Raw genomic sequence first — 23,171 nt, 5'->3', positions numbered from 1 at the left:
TTTAGATTTGTAAATATTAAACCATTTATTTAGTCAGTATTAATTAGTAGATTTGAGTTTGACTCTCTTCTCTCTTCCCCCATTTTAACTAAGATGTTAATTTTGGCTGATCATCAGCTGTTGTCTTTGTAAACTGTTACTTACCTAACATACTGACTTACTACGTGTACTAAAGTAAGTCTTTGGAACTTGTTCAACATGACTGTGTCTGGTGTCTCTTCAGCTATATAGGGAATGGAGGGCTGTGTGTGTGTGTGTATGTGTGTATGTATACACACATTAAAGCTACAACACATGTCATGGCATTGTTTGTTTTCCCCACCTTACTCCATCATTGTTTCTTGGTGTGACCTGAGAGATGAGCACACACTTTGGTTTCCATAGACATTCAGTGTTTGTTGTCTTTGCACTATTGATATGGGTTTGAAGACTAATCAGATTTTATTGATGTGAATGCTTACCATTACACCGAACTGAGGCTGCTAACCAGTATCACATAGAACATCAGATAGGTATGACACGTTTTACGGGCTGGATTTAAACTGGAAACTTAAAGGTGAAAGAGTCCATATTCATTACCTAGTACATGAGCTATGAAGTCTGCCCACAAAATCAGTTTTAGTCAACACGTCACATTTATTTCCATGGCTAGTGCTCTCTAGATTTTTTTGTTAGCTTGACGATGAGCTCGGTATAAGCTTACAGAGTTTATGGCCACTTGTGGGAACATGACTGAGGTTTTTGGATAATAGCACAAAACTGATCTCATTTTAAAAATCCAATTCCTCTGAATTAGCTATCCTATTTTGTAAGGACTCAGTTTAACTTTGGTTATGGTTCTTTCTTTGCGAGAATAATGATTACATATTTTTCATCCCATGGATAGTCTTGTGGTATAGTGGCAATGAGACCTATTCACATAAATATATTAGGCATTGCCTCAACAACCTCAATTTTTGTACTGGGGGAGCTGTGTAATGTTTACTTTCTGGGTAACCAGCTTTTGGGCTTGTGGGCTGCACAGCCTCAGACTTCAGGAGAACCTTTAGTGCTTATTGTTAACAAAGGTCAGCTTATTTTGGGTATGGAGTGGCTGCTTTTTAGCCACCCCAAATATAGTCCACTGATAAAAGACCTGACTGGGAACTAGACAGTTACATATCACAGCAGTTTCTAACTGAAGGAGAGGAGAAGAGCTGCTAAGGAAAGAAGCAGTACTCTAGAAGTAGTACTTGTGGTATAAGAGTTTCCAATGGCAAGGATTTTCATTCCTTGCCTACCTTGTTTCTTTTTGGCTTTCTCTTTTCATCATTCCTCCTATAGAAACAGGAAAAGGGAAGGAACACCAATAGGGGAGTCTTTAAAAGTGGTTTTTAAATTATGAGGGGAAGAATGAAAGTGTGAGGTAACACTGGTGAGCAACTTCTTTTGTTTCAGCAATCCCCCGCCCCCTTAGGAAACTTCCAGTTCTTCAAGCACTGAGATTGTATGATGCTCGCTCAGCGTTTGGCAGAAAAGGACTGGTTAAGCATTTACTCAGAGGATAAATGTATGAGTAAGTTCTTTCCTGTTATTGGCAAACTCAACTTTTCCAGGATTCATGAAAAAAAATGGTAGTTACTTGTGTATAAATGACTGGTTATGCATATATGAGATGACACAATACAATTTATATTTACGCAGTGCTCAGTGTATTTATTTGTTTGTTAAACCTCACGTACCCGAGGTAAGGAGGTATTCTCATTTCCACTTTACAGGTGGATAAACTGAGGCAGAGAGAGTTTAAGTGACTTTCCCATGCTGTTTTGGCAGAACTAGGAATTAGTGCCCCAATTATTCTGACTCCCAGACCCATATTTCAGACACCGGACCATGCTCCCTCCATTCCCATGCTTTTAAAAGTGATTTCTGCGCATATCTCAGAGTTGAACTGACCCCCAGAGGCTAGAAACAATTTTCTCTCACAGGACATACTGGCAACAATCTTCAGTTGTTTTTACTTCCCTCAATGCATTATGTAGTGATAATTTGTTAACATTAGATGGTTGTATCCCATGCAACCAATCATCTACAGTTACATGGAATGGGACACTGGTCCACTTTTGGTTTTGTCCCCTGTTGTCCCCCCCCACACACCCGTTTTCTGTCTATATGACAAGAAGAAAGTTCTAGGGGAGTAGGAGAAAGGATTGAGGCTGGGGCCAGAGTGGCATCAGGTTTCAGAAAGTGAAATGTTACTGTCTGGTATCACAGACATTGGTAGCCCCATTATGTATGTCTTCTGACATTTGTCCTAGGTAATTTATGGATAAACTCCAGTGCAGTCCTGATCATGGCATTTCCTACAGTATTGGCAGTTGATTGACAGCCTGGCACTCATGTCAGAAGGAGACAGTATTTCATTCTTTGCAGGAGGAAAGCTGTCAGGTATTGAAGAAATATGTTAATTTGGGATTGAAGGGGAAGGAAGAGATACTCAGCATTTATAGAAGAGGCACAGTTAGTTTTACTGGCATGTCTGTGGTTCTAACCACCATGGTAACGGAACATCTAAAAATACTATATTAATGAAGAGAGACAAGGTGGGTGAGGTAATATCTTTTATTTGACCAGCTTCTGTTGGTGAAAGACAAGCTTTCAAGCTTAAGTCTCTCAATGATTTTGCAAGATAAGGAAGTGTTATCTCCTCTTTACAGATTGGGAAACTAAGGAACAAAGGCTAAGTGACATACATGGTCACACAGGAATGGAGCCAGGGAGAGAGAACCCAAGCCTTCCTGACTCCAAAGCCTCTTCCCTAACCCCAAGACCATCCTTTCTCCCTTACTGTTGCAGAGTGCAATATCCTGTGAGTCTTACTGTATTCAGAACACATAGATCTGAAATGTTTATTTTAAATATGACTGATCCTGGGAAAATTAACTTTGTGTGCGCTTTGGATTTTAAAGCTTTATCAGCTTGCTTTTTATATTTTAGAGTTTAAAAAAACCATCAGTTCATCTTATGAATGTTCTCTAAACTTGCTTCTAAATTCATAAACACTTATGACTTGCAGGTTTCCAAGTTAACAGAGCTTTCTTAGTGTATGTATATATTCCAAATAAAATTATTATACAGTGGCTTATTTTTCTTTAATAGTAGATTGAACTACTTTTGGTTTAGACATGATTTACAAGAGAGTGTTTGCTGATTTAGTCTTGATCTAAAATGTCTTTATATCTAATAGACTTCACTCTGGTGCTTTCCTTATGAAAGAGGGATTGTGTTGCATTTTTTAAACTTGAAAACCTGGCAGTATGAGTGATCACATAACTTACTGTGGCAGATTGCTGCCTAACAAATATGTACTCTTGTGCAAAGATAAAAAATCACTTATTAAATGCATCAAAGGAAGCAACCTCATAGTAATCTAATTTTCAGCATGATGTAACTGCACAATTAAACAGTCTGTCATTCATGTTATACCTCTTAGAGATTCTGACTTCTCTTGCACATGATTAGAAATTTCTAGGACTATATAGACGTTTATTGCAATACGAGAAGCAGAGCAGTTTCTTTAATCAAGAGGCAACTGGTCGCATACAATAAAAGCTGTCTGCATAGAATGGACTCTAAAGAAAATAATAGGCAGGCAGATGTGCGTTGTTTCAGTTTATTTGCATACATTTAAGTACAGTTTATCAATGTGTCTTTGTAATAAAAACTGTCTGATTTATTTTATCGGCCATGCAGTGATTACAATGATGGAGGAAGACATGGGGACCTCTGTTTCACTTCATATATTTAGGTACATAATGGTCCTATCTAATGGTTATGATGATGAATGTATTCTCTGGGGCTTTTTGATCTGTAGATCTCAGAGTGTTTATCATTATTCCCATTTCAGAGACTGGGAAACAGAGGCACAAAAGTGTACTAGTTTATCGAACATACAGCACATCAGTGGCAGGACCAGGAATGGAACTCAGGTCTTCCAACTCCAAGTCTACTGCTGTCAGCTGGACTGCACCACCTCCCATAAAATAAAATTTTGCTTTCATGTGCAGCATGAAATGTTGGCACAGCCAAGTTTTTCATGTTGTTCCATGCCAAGCATGCTTTAATTTCCTATTTTATAGAGACTGAGGGGTAGAACTTCTCTTTAAAAATCTTTACTACTTGCTAGTGCCACTCTAGCTATTACGGTTGACATACCATAATATTTTCTTTATTAAGCCCCATTTTCAGATGATTATAATAGAGTGGTGAAAATTCCTTCTGAGCCGAAGTGTATGTATCTCAGATGGCTTTGTTTTAGAAAATGGCTTCTGACAAGCAATTGCTTCATAATGTAGGCTAATTGCTTTGAACATTTATATACTCTTACAGTTAGAAATGGAAAGAAAGTATAGTCTCTGGAGAAGATCCTCAATTGATGCAAGTCAGCAGAGCTCCATTGACCATTGTGCATATCCCTTGACTGCGCTGGAACGCTACCAACTGAAAATTTGACCCTCCATAGATTATCTATTAGATACCTATACCGCTACCTCGATATAACGCCACCTGATATATAATGAATTTGGATATAACGTGGTAAAGCAGTGCTCGGGGGTGGGGGGGAACTGCGCACTCTGGGGGATCAAAGCAAGCTCGATATAACGCGGTTTCACCTATAGTGTGGTAAGATTTTTTGGCTGCCAAGGACAGCGTTATATCGAGGTAGACTTGTATGTGTTCAGTGTGAACAAAATACAGACTTTACTGCAGCATACAGGGTTTTTGTCGAAACACGTTTCCAGATGCTCATTGACTGTGTCAATGCTTTAGGACTCTATCTCTGCGTAGAAGTTGAAGATACTGAGTGGGTTCAGGTGAGCTGTGGAAACTCAGCCTGAACGGGGAATGGAAAAGTCTAATTGCCTATGCGTTGGAGATCAGGCTGACCCAGCAGAGGAGTACTTGCATCTAAAGTAGGTGCTGAGAAGGTGGCAGATGGATATGGGGGAAGAGTGAGTCATGCGGCCTATAAAATGCAGTCTATATACAGTTAGTTAGTGGCAAGATATTCCTAAGTATTACCACAGAGTAACTGTTTTCTGGTATAAGATGACTGAAATTTTTACTTCTGATTTCAATGTGGCAATCCAGAAAAAAGGATATGATCCCTTCCTGCATCATGGCTTCCTCTATTCTGCCATGGATTACTTGGTGAACACCTAAAACTTAGCTTCACCTGGCAACGTCATGGAGGGCTGTGAGAAATGTCATACCTTGTGCAATGTAGTTAGGTCAACTTCACCCCCAGCGTAGACACAGCTAGGTCAAAAGAAGAATTCTTCCATTGACCTTGCTACTGTCTCTACAGGGGATGGATTTACAGGAGTGATGGGAACCCTCTGTCGCTGTCGTAAGTGTATGCTACAGGGCTACAGCAGTGTGAGTGGAGTGCCGCAGCTGTGCCAGTGTAGTGCTTGTAGAATAGGCATACTGTCGTGCTCACTTGCACTGTGCCTTCTGTGAAGTACAATATGGGATTCCTATATGAATTTGGGACTTTGGAAAGAAGGGCTGCCTGGATCTATAGAGAACTTAAAAACCCAAATGTTATCTTCTACACCAGTTGAGTATTTGGGCCCTTAGCATTTGAGCACCTCGCAGTCATTAATAGAACTCTTCATAACACTCCTGTGAGGTAGGGATGTATTAAAAATAAAGTGATTTGCTCAGTGTCATACAGGACATTGGTGGCTGAGGTGGGAAATGAAAACAGGTCTTTGGAATCTGTCCAGTCCCCTAGCCACTAGACTACCTTCCTTACACTATGGTTTATTAGCCCTAATTAATGCAGGGGAACTGCAGTCATGTATTATAATGAACTGTGCTCTGTTTATAAGATGACAGTTGAGTTTTCTAGCCATCACCACAACTTCAGTTCCTGAAAGAAGAAAAGACATTCGCATACAGAGTGAAATTCACTGCACTCAAAAGCAGGGATATTTAGGCTCTATACATGTGGAGTGTGGGACAGTTCAAGAGGGAGTTAACACCTCGAAGCCAGTACCAGGGTACCCATATGCTTAAATAGTAGCTGTAGACCCTGCAAGCCAGTTACTTCTGGAGCCATATAAATGTGGTTTGAAGCCTCTTTTCTGGTCTGCACTTAGTACTATACCAGTGTGGCTTCTTGGCTGTCACGGGAGTGCACAGCCAGCATTTAGGGAGTGCGCAGCCACTTCGGCAGAGCAACTCCACAGGGAGATCCTAAGTGTAGCTCCTCTGTGGGGGGATAAGAGTGGTAACAGATTTTCCAAATCAAGGTGAATTGCACCCCCTGAGAAGAAGACAAGAAGCACTAAAGTCCTACTTCCATGCACCACCCTTAGACAACACATTACGCTCCATCTCAGTTTCAGTTTCTTATCCTTCAAATATAAACACCATAGGCAAGATTCTGGCCACCGGATCCATCTGCTGAGGGCTGCATTGGTGGTATAAGGCAGGCAGAAAGCCATCTTATTCAGCTGTTCCCCTAGCATAGAGGAATCCCCAGATGATGTAGAATCTGCATACTTGGCTTTGTGGTGCCTCTTTCCTTCTGGCCACAACATAGGGGGCATATTGGGAGCGTAGTGGTGAAGTAATGGCTGAAGTTCTGCCACACTCTGGCAATCCCCTGCTGTAGTAGAGCCTATTAGGAGGACTGTGCAGCTGAGCATGATTTAGAGCCGCCCCAAGATTGTTCCTTAATTGGTACACATTTCTTGTGTGGTATTTCAGGTTTGTTTTTCCTTCATTATTCAAGTTGGTTAAATTATTAGAAGAGAATTGACGTTGGTTTGCATTTATCTGTGTAAATAAGAATAAGATTAGTTGACCTTTTTTTAATATAAGGGAATTCATACCAGATTTTAAGTGAGACATCTTACATTTATAACCCTTATGGTGCTGTCACTTTGGGGGAAATATTATATAACCTGAAAAGTTATTAACGGAAACATCTTTAAAGTGAATTACAACCTCTGTTGTGTTTGGGTCCATAGAAACATCGCTCTAATTTTGGTATAAGATTACTACTCCTTTATCATGCAGTGATGGTGACAATGTATTGCTTTCTTTCATATGATGTATTTGTTGATGTATGTGTTAGACAATTTTACCTGCTAATGTTACTGTTTTCTCTCTCATTCCAATACCCTGACCACAAGTTTTTATTTAGAATCATAGAATCGTAGGATTAGCAGGGACCTCGAGGTCTTCTAGTCTGGTTCCCTGCATTCAAGGCAGGACTAAGTATTCTCTAGACCATCCCTGACAGGTGTTTGTCCAACCTGTTCTTAAAAACCTCCAGTGATGGATACTTCACAACGTCCCTAGACAATTTATTCCATTACCTAACTACCCGGACAGTTACGAAGTTTTTCCTAGTTGTCCAACCTAAACTGAACTTGCTGCAATTTAAGCCCATTGCTTCTTGTCCTATCCTTGTTCTTCTCCCTCCTCCTTGTAACAACCTTTTATGCACTTGAAAACTGTTATGTCCCCCTGTCAAGGCTGATTTCCCACTCTAGCACTTGGAGTGCAGAAGGTGGGGACCCGCAAGGACTCTAAAAACTAATACTGGTCACTTCTGGCTTGTATTAAACTCCCACGGTTACAGCTTTGCTCTGACCTTGGATTGGTAGATGCTGCCACCTCACAAGTGCAAACCCAGGAAGGTGCACTTGAGAATTCCTTCCTGTGGGGTACCCTCAAGCCCTTTCACCCCTCCTCTGGGGAAGAGCTGAGAAGAAAAACGAAGGAAATTAGCTGTTGCCACCAGCTAATTAAACACATGCACAAACATGTTAGGACATGCAAATTCAATTCTCTTCTTTAAAAAGGTAAATTTTATTAATAAACAAAAAAAAAGAAAATACATCTGGGTTTTAGGCTTTGGCTAGATTAAAAAAAAACAATTACAAGGATTAAGCATCAAGAACAGGTCCAGCTTAAAGGTTACAAGCAAAACAAAAGCACCTGGGCTTAGCACAGATGAATCCACAAGCCATAACTAAATAAAAGTGATAAACCTAATCACGTCTTCCTGGACATTTCCTGATTGACTTACATATCTGGAGTTTTAGATGAGCAGTTTCTAGGTATGATACTGATAATTTTTCATACCTGGCCCAAGCTTGCTCCCTGTCGGCCTCTCCCTGAAAACAACAGACAGACAAAAGAGGAGTCTTTATTTGAATTTTAAAAAGTTCTAGCCTTCCCATTGGCTCTTTTGGCCAGGTGTCTACTCACTTCCTTTTACCTATACATAGCAGTGAGACTTTTTAACCCTTTACAGGTAAAGCAATTAGAGAACCACTACTAAGAGGGATTTTTATAGCTGCTGGCTGGGTGTTCGTAAGAGGGAGCTCCCTCCCTTTCATTTATCACACACTGCCTCAGTCTTCTCTTCTCCAGACTAAACAAACCCAGTTTTTTCAATCTTCCCTCATAGGTCATGTTTTCTAGACCTTTTAATTGTTCCCCTCCCCCCCCGACTTTCCCCAATTTGTCCACATCTTTCATGAAATAAGGCACCCAGAGCTGGACACAATACTCCAGCTGAGGCCTAATCAGCATGGGCTAAACCAATGGTCTCCAACCTTTTTACACCTAAGATCACTTTTTTGAATTTAAGGGCAATCCAGGATCTACCCCACTCCTTCCTCAAAGCCCCTCCCCACTCACTCCATCCCCCTCCCTCTGTCACTCACTCTCCCCCACCCTCACTCGCTTTCATTGGGCTGGGGCAAGGGTTCGGGGTTCTGGCTCCGGGAGGAGGTTTGGGGTGTGGGCTCCCACCTGGTGGCACTTATCTCAGGTGGTTCCCAGTAGACAGTGCATCAGGGCTTAGATAGGCTCCCTTCCTGCCCCATTCCACTCCTGGAAGGAGCCAATGTTCCTCTGTGGCCCCTGGGGGGAGGGGTCATGTGGCTCCGTCTGCTGCCTCTCTCTATTGGCACCACCTCCACAGCTTCCATTGGCCACAGTTCCTGGTCCCGGCCAATAGGAACTGCGGGGGTGGTGCTTGCAGGCAGAAGCTGTGTGCGGAGACCCCTTTCCCCCCCGCTGCGGGGGTGTGCTGGCTGTTTCTGGGAGCAGCATGGGATCAGAGCACACAGGGAGCCTGCCTTAGCTTAGGCCAGTGGTCACCAACCAGTTGATCGGGATCTACTGGTCGATCCTGGAGACTCTCCTAGTCGATCGTGATTTACGATGGTGCATTGGGGCTACCGCTATCTACTATAGATTCTTCTGTAAAATATGTATTAAGTGCCTGTTGCACTAATTGTGCTTCAAAGTTTATTTTATGAAATAATGACTTAGCTACTGATTAATAATAATGATCTGTAAGTATATTTTAAAAATACCACTTAAACTGAGAACTCATCAACTTTAAGTAATTCACCGTGTCCATGTTACTTATTATGTCCAATCTATTTCAGTAAAAATATGAAGTTTCATAACTCTTACCAATAATAACTTCAGGTTTTTGGGAGGTTTCATTGTGGATAGCAGATAGAAAATGCATAGGGGTCAGCATGGTGTAGTAGATATGTCTTTGGACAGAAATTTAAGAGACTTAAGTTCTATTCCTGGCTCTCCCGTTGGCCTACTTGATTTTGAGAGTCACTTCACCTCCCCATGCCTCAGTTTCCCCCATATTTAAAATGGAGAAAATGATACTTACTTCCCCCTGTAAAGTACTTGAGGTCTACTGATGAAAACACTAAATAAGAGATGGGCCTTAATATATTTTTAATGAAACCAAAGAAAAACTTTTTCCTTTGAAAATAATGCCTCAGACTACTTACCTAATTTTTCTGTAGCTGAGTTGTTTGCAGGGCAGAGCCACTGTTGTATAATTAAATGACTACCTGATCATAGAACAGACACTAATACTTGGCCTGTGTTCAGCATGACACTTTATCACTTGCCTCACTTTCAGCGCAACTGGTCCTATTGAAATCAGTGCACTGTTTGACCATGTCAAACTTTCTGTCCACTTAACTGTTCCCGAACTGGTTGAATCTGTAATGATATGGACATCAGTCCTCCAGATGTGGAGAACAGATGGGAAGTGGGAGGAGGATGTGATTTAAAAAATATAATTTACTCTGAGGTGGACCCTGGTGATTGAAAAGGTCACTGTGGATGGTCGTTGCTTGCACTGTGTTTCAGGCCTGAGTCCTGAGAAGTAAAAATAAAGAACATATGGGCCTAATTAAAGAACAAAGGAACTAGGGAGTGGAGGAGAGATGGAGGGGAACAAATCCAGAAAATAAGAAACAGTTGGACACCCTAATTATAGGCATCTGATGTTAGCGGATTAATTAAAGACTGCAGAAGAACTAACCCCACAGCCATTTTCGGGATGAGGCAAGGCAGTATATTAATTATACTTTTTTAAAAAAGACTTGTTTTTATTATTCTTTTTATCATAGCTTTCCTGATAGCAAAACCTATAGTAAAAGCTTCAGTTCAGCTTCCATTCTAACTCTCTATTTTCAGTTGCTCATGAGTTCTTCAGTATTCTTCTATTTGGGCTGAAATTTTCCATGTTTATTTCAGTCCTAAGTTGCATTTCCTCTTGGGACGGCTTTTGGAAATCAATTCAACTATTTGAGTTAGGTGAGCAGGGAAAATTTTTTTTTCCTGTTCTGAAAAATATTTATTTTGTCATGGAACTTCATCAATTGTACTTCTCATGTATCTAGAAAAGTAACTTTGTAACTTAAGAAACTTTGAATTTTTCTCTTTAAAAAAAAAAAAAGCTACAAGCAATTACAAAATGGTTACACATAGTCAGTAAATGTATTTTATTATGTTTTGGTTTAATTGTTTGCAGCACTATAGAGTTGTAAGAGAAGCTTTTAATTTGTGTAGTTAAAAATGGTTCTTCCCTTAATTTTAAAGATTAATTTATCCAGAGATCTGCTGCATTTGTGGGCTGGCCCTGAGGCCTTTACCACAGAGTTAAAAACCCTGGATCTTTGTAGGATGATAAATGATATCCCCACATGAAAGCCATGAGGGGAATTTTTCTTCCCAAAGCCTCTTCTCACAAACTCTTTCACGAGAATGGATGATCTGATCTGAAGGATGCATTGTTCTTTTCACTATACTAAATGGGATTTTTTTTCACCAAAACTAAATTGCTGCTGTGTGTGTGTGAATTGATGTGAAACCTGAAAATTTACAGAAGTAAACTAGTAGCAAAAGTCTTGATTTTGTTTGCCACTGAAAACTTGAGGGAAACATTAATACTAGAGGAGGCATATTAAGGAAAACAAGAAATAGGACATATCTGCAAAAAGAGAAAAAAAGTGTCAGGCAGAATGAGTGGGATGAGTGGACAGTTAACACTGTCCTTACACCTCTGGAAAACTGGATTGGAAGGTGGTATGTCACACATGAAAATATATTTAGTGATTATCCAAGTCCATAGTAGTTGTCTGTCTGATATTCAGCAATTAAACAGTACAAGGATGGGGCTTATAGGCAATCCTAAAATACCTTTTGATTAAAGAACTTTGAGATCCCATGAACTATCACAAACAGTTGCTAAACAGAATCAAATTCTATTCTGTTGTTGAAAGTTGTAGCTTAAAGCGAAGTATAAACTATCAGTGGAATGTATCTGAATACTTGCATTGCAAATACATATTAAAACATATGAAAAATATAATGTGTTAGTCACTTAGTTACTGGGGCTTGAATTGGAGGTTCTTTTTCCCTTTTATCAGACGATAATATAAACAGCAAGTTGAAAGACCTATTAATAGTTTTAAAGTTTTCCCTCTTTATTTTTCTTATAATTACAGGCGTAACCTTACAAAGCTGTCCCTGATCTTCAGCCACATGCTGGCGGAAATCAAAGCAATATTTCCGAATGGCCAATTCCAGGGTGACAACTTCCGTATCACAAAAGCAGATGCTGCAGAATTCTGGAGAAAATTTTTTGGAGACAAGTAAGTATTGCTGGTTAGAAGGATTGTGAATTCTGTCTTATAACATGCATACAGAGAAGTACTGTTTTAAAGAATGCAAATAGAATAGATACAATTTTTTTTGCCAGAGATGCCATAAAGATGATTTTGCATTTAATTTCTTTATGGTTGTTAGTTTCAAGAATTAAAGGTTGTGTGCATTAGTTCTGCTTCTGTGGGTAAAAATACACAGAAAGAAAAATGAACTATGGGCAGTCTGAAGGGAAAATTAGGAGAAAAGTTTTTTGTTTTCTTTTTAGTCTTTAAAATTGTGTTGCTGTAGAGGGTGCAAAACCCATGACCCAATATTTTTTTCATTTTCTTAAAATTACTATGAATTTTGATCCTTTTCTCCAAATCCCATAAACGAGGAATATAAATTTTTGTTCTTGTTAATCTCTAGGCAAGAGAGTGGAGAATCTAGGGTGACCAGCAGAAGATGCAGGTGCTGCTGTCATGTGCTAAGTTGCATACTACTTAAGTTGTTTTGAAAATACTAGCCTATACTTCTGCTTCATAGTACCATGTTATAGAAATTACGGTTCTCTCCTCTAATCTCAGACTAAAACCACTACTTGCCTCAAAATCCTCTTCTGCTAACCAGAGGCCCCATAGTGAAAACAATAGCACACTTACTGTCCTTAATCCCTTTCATATCAGTTTAAGGAAATTTTTTCACTGAAACATTGACACAGTATGTTAAATTATTTCATCATTCTTTTACATCTGAGAAATTAAAATTGAAGGTGAATATGAATGTTGGCTCTGATCCTACAAACACCTACTGCTGAATGTGTCAAAATGAGAGGAAGATGCACTGGTGGCGGTGAGATGATTTAGGTCCTTGAAGGTGAGAGTGAGAAGCTGCTGTCTCATCACTCCAGAAATTTTTTCTATCCTTCTAGTAAACAAAAAGGCACTTGCTCCAAACCATCAGAAAAAGATAGTTTCACCTTAATTAGATACTGGCACTCCAAAGATTGTCTAAACTATATAATTTAGGTTAATTGAGACTCCTGAAGTAAAATAAATACAGTTTATCATTTTTGATGGTCCATTGCATCTAGGGTGAATTTTAAGATCCATTGGGTGAGGTGAGGGCAGGGGACCACAATGCATCGTATAATGTATATTATTCCTGCCTTCATGTCCTGCTACAGGAGAATTGCCATAGACTGAATTAGGAACTTTAACTGAATCTGATGTTCTCTCCCCATATTGTTATATTTTCAGTGAACAAGTTTACTGCCTAACACATACTCTCAGATTAGTAATGTTTGACTATATTTGTGTGCTACTTTACAAATATGTTAAGATGGAGTTTCTGCACTGAGGACCTTAGAGTCCAATTCTGATATGACAGGTGGAACAACAGTTAAAGTGCAGGGATAGATGGAAACAACACATCTGTGTAGATGAGTTCTGGGAGGCGTAATGAAAGAAGCGAGTTTTTAGAAGAATACGCTGAACAGGGAGGAGGGGATTGTGACCATACAGGATTGTTTAAAAAACTGGCAACTAAACAGAACACTTTAAAAAATGTGAGAATTGTGTTTAAACACTTTATGGGCTTTACACTGGCTGTAGATTAGTGTGTGAACACAGTCTTGTCATGCCTTCATTATCAGTATTTATCATTACAAAACACTTATAGTGGCAGGAACAGAAAGAGGTTGGCGAGATTCATAGATTTTTAAGGTCACAAGGGACCATTATGATCATCTAGTTTGACTTCCTGCATAACACAGGCCATAGCATTTCACCAAGCAGTTCCTGAGTCAAGCCTCTAACATCTACTTGAGCTAGAGCATGTCTTTTAGAAAGATACTCAGTCTTGATTTAAGACACTTCAAAGGATGGGTAGTCCACTATGGCTATAGGTAATATATAAATAAAATAGTCTTCTGTCTCAAATCGTCTCCCCATATAAGTACTTATAGACTCTGATCAAGCCACCTCTTAATCCTCTCTTTGAGAGGTGAACCCGAGCATGTTTTATGCTGCCATTGGCCCTGCTCAAAAGATCTTTCAAAACATCATCAAGGGTCAGAAAATTTTTTTTAAGGATTTTTATTTTCAAAACTTCCTGTGATAGAGCACTCCCTTTTTTAAAAAAAAAAGTCAATTAAAAATGCCTAGTTGTAAATATCAAGTTTTTAACATGCCTGCACATTTCTACCTTTCATTTAGTGTGCCCTTCTTTTCTTAGTTATCCTTAGAATTTGCTCCTTGGTCCCTTCCCCTTTTTCCTTTTATGCGCTATCCTTGGATAAGTTTACCTGCTATCCTAGTTGGAACTTCCATTTCTTTGCTGGATACTTGCAGATCACAACCATAAATCTAAATCCAGCTCTGAACTCCACCAATGCCTTGTTCATTTCCTTCTGACCCCTTCTCTTTCTCTGCTTTTCCTGAGCCACCTGATTTATTGCCTCTCTTCTCTGTCTTGACTCTTATCTTCATACCTCTTTTTGTGCCACACTTTCCTGGTGATCTAATTTCTCTGTTTAAAAAACAAAAACAAAAAAATACTTTCCAGGTGGATTCTAATTTAGACTGTAAATTCCTTTGAGCTGGGACCATGTGTGTTATGTTTTGCATGGTGCCAAGCATAGACAGACCTCAATAAATAGCTGCTATTGTTAGTAGGCTGACTTTTTAAGAAAATGCGACTCGCCCATGATTAACAACCTCACTTCTCAGTAGTAAACAGTTAATCTGCACTCAGTGTCCTTGGCATTCGCCCAGGTTTAGTTAATTGTGTTTAAGTAACAGTAAAGCATGTAACAGCATGAATGTTGAATACACAGATGAGTAAAAGTTATTGTCTTGCATTCCCATTTAATCTCCTTATGAAATGAAATGCCTGAAGCCTTTTAGGCATGAATTGTCTTTTAATTCATTGAGTAACACACGGTGATATGCCTTTGGGGGTCACATCCTTTTAAAGTGAGCATGTTATGACAAATTGGTCTGCAAGTACTTAAGTATCCCTTTCCTAGACTTAATGCATGCTTCAAGTTTTAGGGTGTTGCGCGCAATGTAATAAACGATAAAATCTCCAGTGTTCATACTGGTAAATATGTTCAATATTTAATTCATTGCTCAAACATAGACAGTGTTTTCAAACCAGCCTACCGAAGTTTGGCCCCTTACACCTAAATTTAGATCCAAATTCTGCAACTGGCTCTCTGCCATCAAATTCCCGTGTCAATGCTGAACCCTACTGAAGTGAATGGGGATTTGCATGTGATCAAACGTCTACCTCTGTAGAACAAATGACAGGATTGGGGCCTTAGAGACTTAAATAAAAGTGATAGGATTTTTCAGGATTGCTGGCCACCCAAAAATCCTATTGAAGTCGGCGGGAGCTGAAGGACCTATGGAAAAACAGCCCACATATTTAGGTTACCAAATACGGCTTTAGAAGCCTAACTTTAGGCACCTAGATCTGAAAATTTTGGCCCATATAACCAACTTCAATGAGGTGCCCTTCAGAACTATTACAGACATATGCATTGTAAGCATATTAGTATGTTGCTTCAACATAGATACAGCTGCCTTGATGGGTACTGGTTCATTGACCTCCTGTGTCAAGCTCCTTTGGCATCAGCACTTTTAAAGAGAGCACATTGTGAGTGAGATTCTAATTGCAGAGGGAAAAATCCCAGTAACTTCTTGAACAAAAATCTTATTTTTTGTTTAAACAAATTAAAATTTTGGAAAACAGCACTATTCAGGGCAGCATGTATGCACACGCTTCATGGTAAGCATCTGTTTAATTGCCTTCCTGAATTAGGGCTGTCGGATACCTACGAGGATTCTGGTATGTGCGTAATTCATAGAACGCCTTCTCTGGAGATCTTTTACTCATTTTTACTTTACTTTATCCTTATTCTGAGGACAATGGGAGCTGGCTCAGGTAAACACTAGGTAAATTACCTTGATTTGGCTCCTAGAGAAACGTGGAAATAATTGTCTTGTGTCACCTGAGCGCACAGATGGAATTATTTTTGTTTATAGCTGATCATGTTATGATTTTTCAGAGAACAAATATAAATATTTTCTAGTTTCTCTGAAAAAAATAATTGGAAACCATCCCACAGTCCTTTTTTCACCGTTTTTTGTTGCTGGAAGCACATCAGGGTTTTTTTTCCTGACTTAAAGCTTCATTTATGATATTTCAGATTAACAAAAGTCATGATCCATTAAGTCCTAGGCCTGCTCTTTAGATTATTGTGCCTTTTGGGTTTTGTCTAGCAGCAAAGACAGACATGCTGCTCTTCTTTTTTTATGTGGATATACAGTAAATTCTCAAAGCTCAATTCCTGGCATCCAATCTGTGCTGAACGCTTATTTTTCTCTTTGACTGCTCTTCCCAAATGAATTTGAAACTTTTTTAATTTTGTTGCTCTATAACAGGGGTGGGCAACCTTTCAGAAGTGGGAGTCTTCATTTATTCACTCTAATTTAAGGTTCCACATGCCAGTAATACATTTTAACATTTTTAGAAGATCTTTCTATAAGTCTATAATATATAACTAAACTATTGCTGCATGTAGAGTAAATAAGATTTTTAAAATGTTTAAGAAGCTTCATTTAAAATTAAATTAAAATGCAGAGCCCCCCCAGACCAGTGGCCAGGACCTGGGCGGTGTGAGTGCCACTGAAAATCATAACCATACGTTGCGTACCCCTGCTATATAATAAGCAAAGTGTTATTTTTCCAAGAACATGTGTTGCTGTAATTATTCTTTTACAACCATCAGGGCCACTACAGCCACTTTAAGGCACATTCTGCGAGTTACCAATATATGTATCATAGCATGCTTGTCTTCCTTCAGAATTTACAGCGAGCTGTATGCACAGCTAGATGGTTTCAAATTGTTTAATTAAAAATACATTAATAGCTAAGATAACCATTAGAAGTTCTTACTGACCATTTATCTAGCCATCATCAGTTGACAGTTTCCCTTACCCACCACAGAAGTGGGTCTCACAGGCGTATTTGAAGGAAGACAGGGTTTAACAGATTCATTCATGGAAGGCATTCCATTAATTTCTCCCTGTGATGGGTTGGATCACAGAAACCCCCTTGGGGGTGCCAAGACTACTACTGCCCCTGCTTTCCCTGCCAGTTTGGGACTCCAGAGCCCTGCCTGGTTGTGCCAGACACACTTGCCGGCCACAAACACAGACCCAGGCCTGAACCACATCCCACAAACTGCAAGCTTAACAGAAAGCAGCTTAAGGAATGGTCCTGTCTTTAACACTTAGATGCCCAACTTCCAGTGGGGTCCAAACCCCAAATCGTTTACCCTGTATTGTTTGCCCTCTATAACACTGATAGAGAGAGATGCACAGCTGTTTTCCCCTCTCCCCCTAGGTATTAATACATACTCTGGGTTAAATAATAAGTAAAAAGTGATTTTATTAAATACAGAAAGTAGTTCCTAGTAGTAACAGACACAACAAAGTAAATTACCAAGCAAAATAAAATAAAACTCGAAAGCCTATGCCTAATACAGTGAGAAAATTGAATACAGATAAAACCTCACACTCAGAGGTGTTCCAGTAAGCTTCCTTTTACAGACTAGTCTCCTTCTAGTCTGGATCCAGCAATCACTCACACCCCCTGTAGTTACTGTCCTTTGTTCCAGTTTCTTTCAGGTATCCTTTGGGGAGAGGCTATCTCTTGAGCCAGCTGAAGACAAAATGGAGGGGTCTCCCAAGGGCTTCAAAAGACATTCTATTGTGGGTGGAGGCCCCCTCCCCTCTCCTATGTAAAATCCAGCTCCAAGATGGAGTTTTGGAGTCACATGGGCAAGACACGTGTCCATGCATGACTGAGTTTTTACAGGCACCCACATGCTATCTTGAATGTCTCCAGGAAGACTTGTTATCTGGACTAGAGACTTCCAAGATTGTTCGTTAGGTGTTTCTTGATTGGGCACTTAATTTGCACATTCCTTTCTCAAGAAGCTGGCCAAATGCCTTACTAAGGCTATTTAAAATTAAACAAGTATACAGCCAATATTCATAACTTTGAATACAACAATGACGTGCATACAAATAGGATGAATATATTCATATGTTACATGGCATATGTAACATAAAACATATCCCAGTTATGTCATAGTTACATTCATAAGCATATTTCCATAAAGTCTTACGGGGCGCACCATCACACCCTCCTCCTGAACATACTGCCAGAGATTTGGACACTGTCCACGGCGGAGGCAGTACATGTAAAATCCCTGTTTCTTTGGTCTCACTCCCTTTCAGTGCCTTTAAACCATATTATGTCATTCATAAGTGTTCTAGCTATTTTTGGGGTTCCTGGTCCCCGGGTGCCTGAAAACAGATTGGAGTGTAGTATTGTTAACAGAATGCAGACAGCAAATCTATTAAAGCGTAGGCGTCATGGCATTTAGCCACAGATGCCATGAGGTGGTGCGCCTCAGTTTCTCCTTCCACACAGCAACATGGGCCTGTTGTGCTTTTGCTGCTGTGCCAAGTTTCCAGCCTGTTTACAGGTATAAGCTGAAAAGGCTCAGAAAACTGTCTTGTCACCACCCCAGCATGTGCATACGTTTTTTTCCACAAATCAGGTATGTTCTACATTTTTAAAGGGTCTACCACTAGTATTAATTCCTTTGTCTTGACCCATAGATGTAGTAGCAAAAGACATACTACAGTGTGTCAGGCTTCGTTCACACTATTTAGCTTGTTTAGTGTCTACTGCATTTTCCCACTTCTTTATGCACCCTGATTCTTCTGCCTCTTTTTGGGGAAGGCGTTTAATTTAGGCATGTGTTTTGAGGCTTTGGCAAGGAAAGGGTGTACTGCAACCATGTCTGCCTTCGTCCCCTCCCTCTGGAATTTCTCTGGACCCCACTCTCTTGTGACGATTTACCTATGCAGAGATTTTTTCCTTCCTGCCTTGGACACAGTTTTATCTCTTATAAGCATAGCAAGAATAACATATATTTCAATAGGGTTCTTTGGATTGGTAAGATCCCCTTGGATACCCCACTCTCTGTTCCCAAAAGGTTAGCTGGCGGGGGCACTCCCCTCCAGGAGACCTGACCCTCAGTTTTCCCTTAAAGCCTGATCCACTCCGCAAGGACCATTTATTCCTCAGGTGCTCAGTGGACTTACAATGATAGCACCTCTTGGGCTTCTCTGCTTGTACAGGAGATTTGGGATGAGTAACAGGGCAATGGGAAGGTGAACGCCCAGCCTCCTTTTTCCCAGGGGTAAAACGGTGATTCTGCTTTCCACCAACCCTGTACCCCTCTGCCAGTGGTTTAATTGCAGCTTGTAACTGCTTGTAAGAGTCTGAAAACTCAGCTAATTCTCCCTCTGCAACCACCTTTTTCCCCACAAATACTGTTTTACAACTTCACTGCACATATTCAGGAACTGTTCCTGAGTAACCAAATCGCACATTCCTTCAAAGCTTGTAATGTCTTTCTCCCTCACTTACTTATCTACCAGATCTCTCATTTTATTTACATAAGCCACATTACTCCAACCAGATCCCCTCTTAAGACTCCTGAATTTAACCCTGTAAGTTTCAGGTGTAATCTGAAACTCTTTCAAAACCAGTTCCTTAAATTTATCATAATTTGAAGTATCATCAATAGGCATCTTATTGACTATGTCCAGAGCTCTTCCAGTCAATTGTGTTATCTATGTGGTCATCTTTTCATCTTCAGGGATTGCATGGAGGGTACACAGTCTCTCAAAGGTGATGAAATATTCAGCAGTATTGCTGGATTCATCATACTGTGGACATAGTCGCTCCCATTTGTGGATTTTTGGGGCAGTGGCACCAGCAGCTGGAGGGTTTTGTCTCTTCAGCTCCATAACAGCCAGTTTATGTTTCTGGCCTCCACCTGGGCCTGTATTTCTTTCTCTCTTGAATCCAGGGCTCTTTTGTGGGCAGCCTCCTCCCTAGCTGTTTCTGCCTCCGTAGCTCTTCTGTTTGCCTCTGCTTCTTTGAGTTTCAGTTGAAACTCCCAGTCCTTTGCCTTCTCTTCTGCTTCCAGTCTAGCCAGCTCTAGTTTAGTTGCTGCTTCACTGGTAGTCATTTTCCTGCTTTCTTTTGCTGGGCCACACCCCTTCTGCAGTTCACTGAAACTGGGATTTAATCAGCTCAGGGGCTTCTTAGTTAACAGAGATTTTCCCAGTGCCCAGCGTTCAGCCTTTCTGGGCAATTTGCAACCTGTGCAGTTCTAGCTTCTTCTGATCTTCACTCTTTGCTTCCTTTTCTGTCCCTATTTCCCTTACCTGAAATAAGCAAACAGAAAACAAACAAACAAATCCCTCCTCAAGATCCATTTAGATGGTTCCTAAAGGAAACTGCCAAATGATAGTGGCCAGACAAATGGCCATGAAAGACTTCCGCATGGAAGAATGTGTGAAGATGCTTGTGAGAGAAACAGGCAAATTGACAGTGAAGGCTGCCATCCTCCACGGACCAAAGTGAGTGGAAAGTTTGTGGCACATTAAATAATAAACAATTACAAATCAGGGCTAATTATTGAAGGAGCCTAAATGTAAGGGTCAGAACCTTTTATATGACACAATGGGGAAAGTCAAGCCAGTGCAGGGACTCAAAGGGTTGACGTGGTCAGAATGGGGGCAGGAAGATGACCTTAGTAACAGTGTTTGGAATGGGCCTTCAGGGAGCAAAGAGGGTGTCAGGCAGGCCAAGGAGAAATAAGATATATTAATCAAGATAGCAGTTAATGAAGGTGAGAATTCTGATGTGTGGAGAGAAAAGGCTGAGTCTTAGAGGTGTTACAGAGGAAGAAATGACAAATAGGCATATATTTATATATCTTAGGCCTTGTCTACACTACAAAGTTGCAGCGCTGGTGAGGGGGTTACAGCGCTGCAACTTAGGATGTGTACACACCTGCAGGGCATTACCAGCGCTGCAACTCCCTGTTTGCAGCGCTGGCCGTACACCCGGTCATGCCTCGGGGTGTAGAGGATCCAGCGCTGGATCACCAGCGCTGGTCATCAGGTGTAGACACTCACCAGCGTTTTTGTTGATCGCCGTGGAATAAGCAGGTATCCCAGCATACCTGAGGAAGCCTCTCTGGTAATCAAGCAAACTCCACTGCCCTCCAAGCAGGTCTCCTTCCCCGCGGTGTGCTCTGGCGTTCCCCGACCCCCCCTCCAAGCAGGTCTCCTTCCCCGCGGTTTGCTCTGGCGTTCCCCGACCCCCCCTCCAAGCAGGTATCCAGCCCCGCGGTTTGCTCTGGCATTCCCCGACCCCCCCTCCAAGCAGGTATCCTTCCCCGCGGTGTGCTCTGGCGTTCCCCAACCCCCCCCTCCAAGCAGGTCTCCTTCCACGCGGTGTGCTCTGGTGTTCCCCGACCCCCCCCTCCAAGCAGGTCTCCTTCCCCGCGGTGTGCTCTGGCGTTCCCCGACCCCCCCTCCAAGCAGGTCTCCTTCCCCGCGGTGTGCAACAGCGCTGCAGCGTGGCCACATCTAACACCACTTGCAGCGCTGGTTGCTGTAAGTGTGGCCACTCTGCAGCGCTGGCCCTATACAGCTGTACTAATACAGCTGTAACAACCAGCGCTGCAAAATTGTAGATGTAGACATACCCTCAGTCTAGAAAGAGAACACAGTCAAAGCTGGTATCCAAGTTAAGGGACCGAGTCACAAGGATGATGGTAATTATGTCCATGATGGTTAGGGTGAGTTTTAGGGATGGAATATCAAGAGTTGTGTTTTCCATAAGTTTTAATGATAGCAAGATATCCAAGAGAAACAGGCTGAGATGCAGGATTGGATAGATGGAGATAAGTCATGACTGGAGAGAGCAATTTGTGGGTCATTTGTGTGGAGATAGTTGAAGATATGAAGAGTTAGCCAAGGAGAGGTCCTTGTGGAATACCCACGGAAGTTGAGAGAGAAGGAGGTGGAGAACTCCTGAAAGGAGCTGATGGAGCTGTCAGGAGAAGAACCAGTGGACAGATTCACAAGAGCTAAGATAGGACAGTATTTCAATAGGGAAGGTGTTTATCGACTATGTCAGTGTATGATAAGGGTGGAGTAAAGACTTGGTGATCCAGGGGATAGTTGGAGATCTTGAAGCAAGTAGTTTCAGTAGCGTGAAAGCATCTTTTTCCCTAGTTTGTTTTATTTACAGTGAAGCTAAATGTACAGCTTAAATAGTAACATTAAATGAAACTGTGAAATTGTAGGGCATGTAATCAGCAGTTCCGTTTGTTTACAGCAACTTTAGAACCCCAAATGGGTTGTAAACATGCACATAAAACATATTCTGATAATTTTTTCATTATCCATATTTTATTGCTCCATAGCACTTTAAGTTAATTTTTTCCAGTTCCTCACTCATTTTAATAGTGTTTTTGCAGCTCTTATTTAGTTTCTGCTCTTTTCAGAAATGTTCAGAACACGGTAGAGAGCAATCCTGCAATGACAAGGAAAGTGGGCTAGATGACCTAACAGATTTTTTTCAGTCTCCTAATTTCTAAACTACTATGAAGTCACACATTGCTTCCAAGTGATTTGAATGCTGTGATTTGACTCTTTATATTGCAGAACTAATCAGTAGCACAAATGTAAGTGTTCTTCAGATTTTCATTTCTATAATTCTATTATTTGATATCTGTTCAGCTTTTATCTTGATTGCTGAACCTTCACAAAAACCTGCATTTTAGTTATATGGATTTTTGTTATTTTTTATGAGGCAAATAGTTATTTCTCCCTTCTTTGTGGTTTTCATGGAAATGGAACTGACTTGGTTCTTTGCTACTTTGGGCATGTACATTACTGCTGCCATTACAGCTGTGAGAAAAATAAGTAATTGCCGCTTCTATGAGACCAGATTTTTTTCCCCATGGGACTAGAAAAATTGTGGTTATTGACTTCTCAATGGCAGATAAGTGGGGTCTTTTAAATTGATATTTAAGGCTATAAGAAAATGGTAGGCCACAATTTTGTTGCAGGAACCACAATTTAACACACGCTGCAACTTTTTGTAGTTTCTGCAAGTTTGAATGGTATTGCGACCTGGTGCACAGGATTGCAGTGCCACTCAGATGTGGGGTTTTATGGTTTGCAGGGTTTTTTGTTTTTTAAATAAACTTTTTTTAATGATACTGCAAGTTTAAC

At 40.6% G+C, this 23,171-nt stretch overlaps 1 protein-coding gene across 6 annotated transcripts in view; it reads left to right on the top strand.

The window, feature by feature from the left end:
- The window catches only part of CBLB (Cbl proto-oncogene B), a 211,671-nt gene that overhangs the window by 88,275 nt on the left and 100,225 nt on the right, over positions 1–23,171 (top strand). For 5 of the 6 annotated variants that reach the window (XM_050957210.1, XM_050957208.1, XM_050957209.1 and 2 more), the window contains exon 4: positions 11,844–11,990. In XM_050957210.1, coding sequence (XP_050813167.1) covers positions 11,844–11,990 — 147 coding nt within the window. Of the gene's footprint in view, positions 1–2,696; positions 2,849–11,843; positions 11,991–23,171 lie in introns of all 6 variants that reach the window. The other variant, XM_050957218.1, reaches the window with a different exon arrangement.

Source organism: Gopherus flavomarginatus, chromosome 1 (genome assembly GCF_025201925.1).
Source record: "Gopherus flavomarginatus isolate rGopFla2 chromosome 1, rGopFla2.mat.asm, whole genome shotgun sequence".
Taxonomy (NCBI): Eukaryota; Metazoa; Chordata; order Testudines; family Testudinidae; genus Gopherus; species Gopherus flavomarginatus.
The sequence above is the reverse complement of the archived record's forward strand: the minus strand, read 5'-3'. Positions and strand labels throughout refer to the sequence as shown.